Source organism: Trachemys scripta, unplaced genomic scaffold (assembly GCF_013100865.1).
Source record: "Trachemys scripta elegans isolate TJP31775 unplaced genomic scaffold, CAS_Tse_1.0 scaffold_119, whole genome shotgun sequence".
NCBI classification, from domain to species: Eukaryota; Metazoa; Chordata; order Testudines; family Emydidae; genus Trachemys; species Trachemys scripta.
The window spans coordinates 47,853-59,039 of NW_023260492.1; the positions used below are offsets into that span (position 1 = coordinate 47,853).

At 57.1% G+C, this 11,187-nt stretch overlaps 1 protein-coding gene across 1 annotated transcript in view; it reads right to left on the bottom strand.

The window, feature by feature from the left end:
• Window positions 1-1,174: 1,174 nt before the first annotated feature.
• LOC117870265 (histone-lysine N-methyltransferase SETD1A-like) overlaps window positions 1,175-11,187 on the bottom strand; it is a gene marked incomplete at its 5' end in the record, with an annotated part of 10,554 nt that continues 541 nt past the window's right edge. Inside the window, 7 exon segments of the mRNA XM_034757354.1 lie at window positions 1,175-6,005; window positions 6,688-6,825; window positions 7,127-7,246; window positions 7,450-7,560; window positions 7,976-8,145; window positions 8,608-9,930; window positions 10,423-10,683. Of these exon segments, the coding sequence (XP_034613245.1) occupies window positions 5,832-6,005; window positions 6,688-6,825; window positions 7,127-7,246; window positions 7,450-7,560; window positions 7,976-8,145; window positions 8,608-9,930; window positions 10,423-10,683 (2,297 nt within the window).

Consider the following 11,187-nt stretch of genomic DNA (forward strand, 5'->3'; position numbering starts at 1 on the left):
CCAGCTCCCCCGCTCTAACCCCCTAGACCCCATTCCCCTCCCAGTGCAGGGAGTGGTGGCAATACCCGTTCCAGCAGGGATCCCCCAGCTCCAGCCCCACAGGGGCTCCGTGCCAGCACAGGGCAGAGCCGGCTGGATTCTTACCTTACCGGCCTGCGCTGCTCCCCAGCAGGAGGTGACGCAAGGAGCCAGTAACCAGACCCCCCCGGTTCCTCTTTCACACTCTGAGACACTTTCGCTTGCAAACCTCTGGGCTCGCCAGCCAGCCCTGGTGCCTGTCTGCCACCAGCAGGGCGTGGGCGGGTATCGGGGTGAGCTCTTGTGCCAGATCAGAGCCAGCGCCCCCTAGGGGAGAAAAGGCCCTGGCCCTTTCCCCACCCCCCCAGACCCAGCCAGTCCCCCTTCCTGGTGCTGGATTGGAGCTGGTGCCCCCTCGAGGGGAAAGTCCCCATGTCCCATTCCTGCCCCCCTGAGCAAGCCAGTCTCCTGGCCTGGGCCTGGATCGAGGCCAGTGCCCCCTAGAGCAGGGGTAGGCAAACTATGGGCAGCATGGTAAGGGGGCAGAGTGGGGGGCTTGGCTAGAGGGCAGTGGAGTTCAGGGTGGTGGTCAGGGGGCAGGGGTGTGGACAGGGGTTGGGGCAGGGAACAGAGGGTTGAATGGGGGCAGGGGTCTCAGGGGGCCAGTCAGGAAGGAGGGGGGGTGGATGGGGTGGCAGGGGTTCCGGGGGAGTCGGGACAGGGAGAAGAGGTGGTTGGATGGGGCAGGGGTCCCGGGGGGGGCCATCAGGAATGAGAGGAGGAGTTTGATGGGGCGGCGGGAGTCCGGGGATGGTCAGGGGACAGGGAGGTGTGGATGGGGCAGGAGTCCCGGGGCAGGGGGGCAGATAGGCGGTGGGGGCCCCCTCCCCTAACCGGCCCGCCATACAATTTCCGAAACGCAATGCAGTCCTCAGGCCAAAAAGTTTGCTCGCCCCTGCCCTAGAGGGTAAAGGCCCCATGTCCCATTCCCCACCCCTCAGCCAGCCAATCCTGGGTCGAGATTGGAAAAACAGCCAATCACACACAGTCTCTCTCTCTCTCACAGATGTCAGGGGCGAGAGAGACACACACGAAAACCTGAGACCCACAACCAGGATAAGAACAAATATAAATAACCCCCGTTTGGGTGTCTGTATTTTTTTTTTTTTTTTTTTTTTTACAATAAAAGTTTAATGACATTTATAAAAATGTGCTTGTCTGGCACCAAGTATTGAATCCACAACGTATTAACATATGTACAGTAGGAAACCGAGGACAGCAAATTAAAGAGAGAGCGGAGAGAGGTCGCTCGTACTTTGGTGAAGACGGGGTAGGGGAATGTGTCTGTTTTCTTCACTCTCTGAGCTGCTCAGCTCCCCCGGCTGGAGAGATCTTTGACAACACACACACGGAGAGAGGGGGAACTTTTGGGGGGTGTTTTTTGACCTACCCTAGAGCTCTGGGAGTTGGTTCTGAGCGGGGTTTTGTCTGACACCGAGGTAGGGGGTGATCTTTTCTCCCATCTGAGTTTCTGATCTGGTTTCTCTCGGCTCAGACGCTTGGACAGAGATAATTGGAAACTGCTTTGCATCCACGTCTAGTTCTGGCTACTCTCTGTGCCCCCACCGGGCGCAGGATTCCTTCTTTGGGGTTTCCTTCCAAGAAAGCAATGGTTCAGCTGAGACGGGAGAAGAGAGCTCCCAAAGCCTCCCATACCCAAGAGATCCAAAGGCAGAAGGGAAGGAAAACTCAGCTGACAGGCGTCCGTTTAAGAGACCTACTTAATGCGATTGCTGAACCTACGGTTGGTGAGTTTCAATGGAAACGGACGAGGTCTGAGACACGTCGGGCTGCAGACAAGACACAGGCCTGGTTGACTCTTAAATCAAAGTCCATCAGATGGGCTGGCATCGCTTTCCATTCATGGGGGGTGGCTGGGGAGTTAAGAGGGGAAGAGTTTGTGGCTTTGGAATTAAATCAAGAAGAGGTGTTGACTCAACAAAAAGAAAAAAGATCAGTTGGTGGGGTCAGATGACAGGGTGATTCACGCCTGGCAGAGATCTGAATGGGCAGCTACCAGGACAGATATTCCCCACGGTAGATGGGCTTTGAAATTGATTTTCTCCCTCCTGGATGAGCTGTGGAGCAAAAGGTGAAGCTGTGATTTTTCAAAAGCCAACTCCTCAGTGCTAGGTTGTCTTTCCAACCAGGGCCATTTAGAAACCCGACTCCCATTTATCACTGAAGCTCAATCTCGTGGTCTGCTTTGGAGAGATGCAGGGATCGCCGAGATCCAACGAGAAACAGGAGCTGTGGCCCACACCCACCGAAGTCAACGGAGTTAGACGTCTATATACTGTCGAGGATCTGGACCTGTGCGTCTCTAAGTGACCACGGGAGCTTTGAAAAGCTTGAGAGACTAGCCTAAAAGCCTTGGCTAATATGCATATTCCAGAGCAAGGGCCTGAAATCTTGCTTTCTGAGCTGACAGGAGGTCCCCATTCTCCCCACACCTGTGCGGAGCTGGAGTGGCAAAAACATTTGCTCCGACACCAAAAGTTAGAAGCGAGCCCAGAGATTAAAATCAATGCTGAGAAAATGAGGCAAGTTACAAACCCATTGCAGACAGAAACGGTAAAAAAAAAAACACAAGGGGCTGGTGGGTTTAAAAATCGGTAAACCAGCTTCAAATTGGGGGAGTTCTGAGTTGTTAGGCACATGTTAAATGCCCCGTATCGCAGGCGTTACAGAGATTGCTTCCTAGCTTAGAGCCCGCTCGAAAGAGGGGACACATCAGAGACATGAGTTTCATTGGCGCTTGAGTGTAACGTTTTAAAAACAAGACTTTCCTTCTAGTCTCCTACACGCCCAAGAGGGAAAATCGATGTCCAAGATGATCTCATTGGGAGGAAAAGTTGTGCACTGTATTAAAGTTGAATTAAATAATACACAGAGGAAACTGCCAGTTTCAGTGGGTTAAGAGGTTCGAGTCTATAGCCCATGGCTGGTGTATTTCTATCTAGCGAGTTGCAGGGGGGACGGCAGGTTTAGATGTCTTCACCGTGCACGGGGCGGAGTTTGGACAAGAGACACACTCAGTTACGATTCAGCAAGCAATAAATCGGTCACAAATGTCACTTTACAGGAAGGGGCAGATTCTGCTCCAGGAATAAATCCAGAGTGAATCTGTTGATGCCAGTGTGAATCTGCAATTGATTCCACTGATTCCAACAAAAGTTGGTTACACCAGAGGAAATCTGGAGTGACTTTAATGGAGTCTCTCCAGGTTCAGACTGGTGTAACTGGGATCCGAATTTGGCCATAGCCCTGCAAAACTCAATGGAGTCACTCTGGATTTACTCCAAGATTCTCCCACTGCCCATCTCAGATGAACCGTTACCCAGTTCAATTTCATTTGCTAAAAACTCTCCGGGGGACAGAGACAGCTGCCGACAGCTGTGTTTTCCCAGCATGGTGACATGATGGCAGAGGCAAAGCAGTTTCCAATCAAAGCCAGGAAGGTTTCCAACAGCCAAGGTTCAGCGGTTCAATCTCATGAGATGTTGAGGCCTTCTTCTGACGGTCATCAGGAGAAAGATTTGAGCTCAAGACAAAAAGCTTTTGAAGCAGACTTGAGGAAAGAACAACCTTGATTCTTCAGACACGGCTATTTCTGGGGTGCCCACACGGACACCTGAAAGGGGCCTGACTTTCAGGAAATGGTAACTATCTGCCCCCCGGAAGCCAGCTATTTGTGTGGAATCTCGAGCTAGCCACTCCAAAAATCACTAGCCATTTTGGAAAAGCGGATACTTGGCTGGCAAAGGAGAACAGCGCTAAGGGTGACAATTTGGTTGTCGATCTCAGCTCTGGCTTTACATCTCGGAGTCCCGTATAGGAAGGGCAATGTATTGGCATCTAGATCGGCCCTGTGGATGAGAGAAGAGAATTTGCGGATGGATACATGGATAATCTGAGGTGAACGCAAAACTAAACGAGAAGAGAATTTGGGGATGGAAGTGTAGGTGTGGATAATCCAAACCTCAAAAAGGCAGATGCAACAACAAACAAGATCTGGTGATTTACGCTTTAGCACAGAAGAGCCCAAAGCTCAGAAACAGGGACAGGAATTTAACTGCCTTCTCAAACAAAATCCCATCAAAACACAGTTGAAGGCAAATCAACATCTCATAGATTGGACCCCAGACAGTCCAGCCACCTTGACAAAATCCACCGGGGAGAAGCGTTCATCTTTTGAAAACAAAGCCACCATCCCAACCAGTGTCCGGTTGAGACTCACAAACACCACCACAAAAGTTGGGGCAAGATTGGCACCATATCCACAAGCCAGATTTCCTGTTTTCCTATCTTTCAGAACCGACTCCCATTAAAAAAAGCAACTCAACAAACTATATTTTCTCCAGTGCCCATCCATAAAGGGCTTTCTGTTTTCACCCCAGGGATAATAAAGCAAACTTCGCATCGAAGGAAATTAAATTGGGGCGAGGGGAAAAAAAGATAGCTGTTATTTACAACCATTTTTTTCTTTTTTAGTCGGAAGAGGGGAAAAAATAATAAAAAGAATATTTACATACCAATAACTTTTGTGTGTTTCTACAAGAAACAGCCAGTCCATCTGGAATATATACACAACTTTCTTCTCCTAAAGAAAAATTAACAGGGGGTCTTGATTCTGGTCTCGGCTTACGCTGGAGATACGTTCTGCCCGAGCGACACCAGGGTGAGCGAGAGGAGAATCCAGCCCCTTTATTATTATCTACTTGTGTTTTTATTTTATTTTTTAATATGTCGGGGGGGAGGGAGGGGCACACACTGATTGGCAGCAGGATACGGAGATGAAGTGATCTGATTGGTTCTGTTATATTTGAGAGGGGACTGGGTAGTTTTGTTTTGTCCGGAGGGAAAGATTTCTCCACAGAAATATCAGGGCATTAATGCTAAAGGGGTGCGGGACTTTGCGAGGCACTGTAATCAAAGGGTGGAGGCTGTGTTCATAGTGGAGTGAATCAGGAGTGGCACCTGTTACAAAACTGATGAGAGGGGGAACAGAACAGTAAAAACCCGACCATGCTAAACAGATCCTCCCCCGCCGTAGAGGGCGCTCGGGAACTACCTGGTACGGGTGCGAAGAGCAGCAGGGACAACAGATGGAGGGACAGGAAGAGTCTGCTTCAGGCTCTAATGTTTTGGACTCCGACCCCTGGGTGATTAGATACATTACTGGTGCTTTCAGCTGCTTGCGTACTACGGTCACGCCAATGGCATTTCCCACCATGCTCAGCTCCTTTCCCCTGACAACTGGGTGGCGACAGGTGTCCATCAAGCAGGAGGACAGGGGAGAAGGGAGGGGTCCTGCAGGCAAGGACCCGAATTCCTCTTCAGAGGCAGGGAATATAAATGCAAAGCAAAACTCCCAACTGTGATGGAAAGAGGGTAGCTCCGCTCCCAGCATGCACTCTGCTCCGCTGCCCCCAAAGCATCCTGGGGATTTGGGTCAAGCGCCCTGGTCCTAAGCAGAGCTGCATGCTGGGAGTCATGGGCGGGGAAGAAACGAGTCTTGCCTGGGCAAAGCTGCTTCCAACTCAGCTCATGCCGAAACGTTGTGACCGCTGGCTCTGGAGCCAATCTGCAAGGGGCGGGGGTCACTAAAGGCAACCTGAATCCGGACCTGGCTTCCCCGGGAGGAGGGCGGATCCTGGCAGAGAACCGACTGGCCGTGGGCCCCATTACCAGGCCACGTGGAGCTCTTAAGGCGCCGGAGGATGGGGCAGGGAACACAATAAATACGGCTCTCAGTTCAGGGTGCCGCGGCAGTTCTCTGTGCCGCACAGGCAAGGAATCTTGTTCTCCTCGATGGGGAACTTGTAGTCGTAGGTGATCTCCTCGTTGACGCTGATGGGCTGCTTGGAATAGATGACGATCTTCTTCTGAGCCTCTATGGTGATCACTTTGGCGTAGCAGTTGGGCTGAGGGATACAGGGAGTGGGGTGAGCGACAGCCACGTTATCCACCCCCTTAACTCCCCCCAGTTGGATGGGCCCTCCCGGGGGGATATGGAGAGCCCACCCGCCGTGCCCTCGAGCCCTGCTCTCATAAGTACACAAGCTACGGAGAGGAGGGACCCAGGAGATAGGGGATCAATCCTGGCTCTGCTACTAACTCCCAGCGTGAACACGGAGTCGCTGGGCTTCCCCAGCTGTAAAGCGGGGCCATATAAGCTGGGTGGCCCAGACTGACAGACCACGCTTGGAGACGAGCGAGGGACGAACAGAAAAGGACAAAGCTCTGACGGAGGGAGGGACGGAAGGACACAGAGCTGGGAGGGAGGGACGGGTGGAAGCAGACAGAGCCTGGGTGGATGGATGAACAGATCTATGGACAGAGGAGCCCAGTGGCTCCGACCCCTACCCAGGGCGCTGAGTACACAGACTCCCATGAAGTCACCTGATCTGGGCCTGGCTGTAGCGGGAGGGGATAAGGAACAGCCGGTAGCACAGATGCCCTCATCCCAACTCAATAGGCGCCGAGGCCCCTCCCTGAGCCCACAGGCATCCCCCCAGGGCGAGAATTCAGCAGCTCTGTCCCCCTCCTTGAGCCCACAGGCACCTCCCCACCAGGGCGAGAAGCCAGCAGCTCTGTCCCCCTCACCGTGCAGCAGTGGTTGATGAAGCGGGCCAGGTTGCCGCACTTGGTGGCGTCGATGATGGTGTCGTGGTCGACGCGGAACAGGTAGCTGCTGCCAATGCCCTCCTGCACGTAGCGCTTCTCCCGCATGTCGGCCACCACCTGCGGGCAGGGGGAGAGCGGTGAAGACTCCGAGAGTCTGGGCCACACACTGCCCCATGGGAACAGCTGCACCCCAATGGCTCGCCCGGCACTAAATTGCAGCCAACGCTGGGGAGGGGCAGCTGGAGAACAGCCGCACAGTGACACTGCACACAGATGGCTCACCCGGTGCTAAGATGCAACCACCTGTGGGGTAGGGCAACTGGGGGACTGACCCTTGTCCATTTCTCTCTCACACACACACACACACACACCCCCTGGCACCAATAGAGCAGTGCCACTGCCACACCCCCGGACTCACCTGCCGGATATTCTGCCCCACATACTCAATCACCATCTCATCGGCAGCGATCGGCTCCATGGCAAACAGGCCCCACTCGTGGATACGGCTCCGGCCAAACCGCAGCTTCTTCTTACGGAACTGGAGTGAGGAGGGACAGGAGGGTTACAGTACTGGTGTGACCGGGACACACTGGTCTCGGGGCAGTCGTGTCCCTGCACCGAGCTCCTGCCCCGCACCCTGCAGCACAGCGCCCCCTAGTGCCTCCCAGGACATCGCGTGCCCCTCTGTAGCCAGGGAAGCCGGTCCTGCCCCACCGAGGAGCCGCAGCGCTGAGCACGTACCTTGAGCTGATTGAGTTTCAGCAAGTCGCTGTCCAGGATGGCGGAGGAGCCGATGGCGCTGAGCAGGCGCCGCTGCTCCGACCTCCGCTCCGAAAGGATGCGGTTGGTGCCCTGGGAGACGGCAGGAGAGGGGGTTAGAGCATCTGTCCCCCCAAAAGGGATCACAGCACCAACCACTGAAATGCCCCCACCCACTCTCCATGTCTGCAAGGGGGACAGGCGGCTGGGGATGACCTGCCCTGGGTGGGGACAGGCGAGATGGGCCTGGCTGGGGCAGCTCCACCTCTGCCAGGTGACAATCCTGCCCCCCGGACAGACTGGCCCAGCTGGGGCGTCTCCATCTCCGCCAGGGGAACAGGCTGTTGGGGATGACCTGCCCTGGGTGGGGACAGGCGAGATGGTCCCAACTGGGGCGTCTCCATTTCTGCCAGGGGAACAGGCAGTCCGAGACAATCCTGCCTCAAGTGGGGATGGTGAGATGGGCCCCCCGGGGCATCTCCATCTCTGCCAGGGACACTCCTGATACCTGGGTGTCCATCACCTCCAGCTCCTGTGCCGTCACAGGACACACGTCGAGATACTTGTCCTTCTCCTTTTTGCTGATGGGGTAGTAGCCTTCGCTGCGGGCACAGCCAGTCTGGTGCTCCCGCAGGTCCGACGACTTCCGCTTCCGCTTGGGGTTGGCGATGTTGGTGAGTGGGGGCAGGGGTTAAGGAAAAGGACAGCTGGAAGAGATCAACGTGCCCAGATCCCTCATCCCCTCCAGGGGACAGGATCCATGGGCCTTTCAGCCTCTCTAGGGCTGGCAGCCAGGGGGCCCACTTGCATCAGGCTGTGCCAGCAGGGGCAGACAGGGATGCCCACCGCTCAGGCCACGGGGTACAGATCCCACACTCTCATGTTCTATAGGACACCAGCCATCCAGCTGACTACTAAACCTCTGGGGCCTTATGGGAGCCAGTGCCCCCTAGAGGGTAAAGGTCCTGTGTCCCGTTTCTCACTCCCTGAGCCAGCAGGTCCCTCACCTGAGGCCAGATTGGAGCCAATGCTCCCTAGACAGGAAAGGCCCCCTCTCACCTTCCCAACCTCTGAACTAGCCAGCCCCATCCTGGATGGGATGGGAGCCAGCACCCCCCAGAGACTCCACAGTAAGGATATTGGTGTGGTGCACCCAGTGGGTGTCGTTGAGCCAGTCGGTGCTGTTGTCCTCCTGCAGCAGGCGCTCGTAGGTGAGTTTCAGGTAGTGCATGTCCTCCACGTCCAGGCCTGAGTTCCAGATGTCGTAGAGGATGGTCATCTGCTCGAACTCGCTGCGGGTCTCAAAGGAGGGCAGGGGCTGGGGCCAGGGCTTGTGCGAGTGGGAGCGCAGCGTCCGCCGGCGCGTCTCACCGGCATCAGCGTCCTCGCTCTCCTCCTCCTCCTCCTCGCTCTCCGAGGGGCAGAGCTCCGAGGCCGGGGAGTCCGGTGCCTCCTCTGTGTCTCGGTGTCGCTTCCTCCTGGCCCGCTCCTCCCCAGCCAGTGCCAGGAGGGCGCCCACCTCTGGCTCAGCCTTGGCCTCGCTGGCCTCCGCCACCACCTCCTCTGGTGCCTCCAGCACCTCCCCGACGTGCCCGCCAAAGAGATCCACCCGCAGCAGCTCAGCTGGGCCCTGGGCCTCCTCCTCGGCCTTGGCTGCTCTCCGGGGAGCTGGGGGCGCCGCTTTCACAGCCATGGCGTAGTTGTGCTCCAGGAGGATGCTATTGTCTCGGGGTGCAGGCAGGGCACGGGGGGGCGACTGCTCCTCCGCCTCATCTGATGTCTCCGTGCCCTCCGAATCCTCGGCCTCCTCTTTGGCGCGGCCAATGGGCATCTTCAGGGCGATGTCTGCCAGCACGGCTAGGTCCACGCCACCCGCCTCGGGCTGGTTGGCCAGCTCCAGGAGGGACGAGGCGCCCAGCTGCTCCCGTAGCCGCAGCCGCTCAGCCTCCCCGCTGGCTAGGGGGCGTGGGGGCTCTGAGGAGCGGGAACGGGAGCGACGGCGTCCGCTGCCGGCAGACGGTTCCTCGGCCCAGCACTTCACCAGCGAGGCGTGGTCGGCCGGCAGGTTGCTGATGGTTCTTTGGCTGGCTTTGGGGGGCTCCCGTTTACGCCCCCCACTGAAGGGAGGCTTGGGGGCAGGGGGCGGCGTGGCAGGGCGGGGGGTGTCCTGCACTAAGGGCACTTGGGGCATCGGCGAGGCGGGTTCCACAGGCACTACTGCGGGAGGCGCTAGCTCCTCGGCAGGGGGTGGGGGCAGGGGAGGAAGGGGAAGAGGGGACGGGGCTGCTTCGGCCACCTTCTCTGCCCCCGCCTTGGCCACCTCCTCCTCGCTGGGGGCTGAGAAAGAGACTGTTTTCCGGCGCTTCTTGGGAGGTGGCAGGAGGGGGATGGGCGAGGAGGGGCGGGGAGCCAGCTCAGCCTCACGCTCCTCTGGGGGGGCGGCTTTCTGCTCCGCTGCGGGCTCTGTGAGGGGGGAAATCACAGGGGGTTAGAGACCCCCAACCACACACCGAGATGGAACCCAGGGCCCCTCACTGCCTCCTGGCCTGGCCCCTATTGCGCCCCTCTTCAGTGCCTCCCACCACAGGCCTCAGCCAGAAGAGCCTTTGTCAGCTCAACCCCTTCCCGACATGGCCCCCATCCTGCCGTCCTTGGGCCCCGACACATGGCACGATATCCCCGATCTCCAACAACATACTCTCACCCTCCGCGCCTGCTAGACGGGTCATCTCCATCTCTGCCAGGGAGCAGATGGTTGGGGATGACCCTGCCCCTGGTGGGAACGGGCGGATGGGCCTGGATGGGGCATCTCCATCTCTGCCAGGGAGCAGACGGTTCAGGATGACCCTGCCCGGGTGGGAACGGGCAGATGGGGTGTCTCCATCTCTGCCAGGGAACGGACAGTTGGGGACGATCCTGCCCTTCCTGAGGTGATGGACATAATTGGCTACGTACCTAGCGCGGCCTCTTTGACCTTCTCCAGTTCCGTGCCCACCAAGGACTCTGCTTTGCTCTCCTTCCCTGCTGGCTCCACGGGGCAGCTGTCCATGGTGGACTCATCCATGGTGTCCTCTGCTGTCCCCTCCACGCTCTCAGCTTCATCCGAGGAGGAGGAGGAAGAGGACGAGCTGCTCTCAGAGTCCGAAGCACTGTCGCTATCCTCGTCCGATTCCTCGTAGAGGGAGTATATAGAGGAGTCCTCGCTCTCTGCTGCTTCTAGTCAAAGCAAAGGGCAGCTCAGTCCCCACTGTATAGCAATCTATTGCTGAGATGCAGCCAGCTCTGGGGCGGGGCAGCTGGGAACAGCCGCACAGTGACACTGCCCAGGGATGGCTTGCTTGGCACTGTGACGCAGCCAGCTCTGGGGTGGGGCAGCTGGGAACAGTGATACCACCTGGGAACAGCTCGCCCAGTGCTGAGGGGCAGCTGGGTAACAGCCCCACACAAACATTCAATCTTTTGGGGGGAAGCGATGGAGAGTCCTGGTTGGGCTGGATGCACAGAGGGGACGGAGGGAGCCAGAGCACAGTAAGGGGATCTGGCCAGAACACTGGGGTTCATGCTCTGACTATGGCTGAGGGGAGCCAGGACTTGTGATAACCATCGAACGTCAGAGGCCTGGTTTCTGCCTCACCTGCCGCCTTTATGTGCTGGTAATACTGGGCACCGGGGCCAGTCCAGACTGCCAGTAGAGAGCGCCCCCTGCTGAGCCCCCACCGT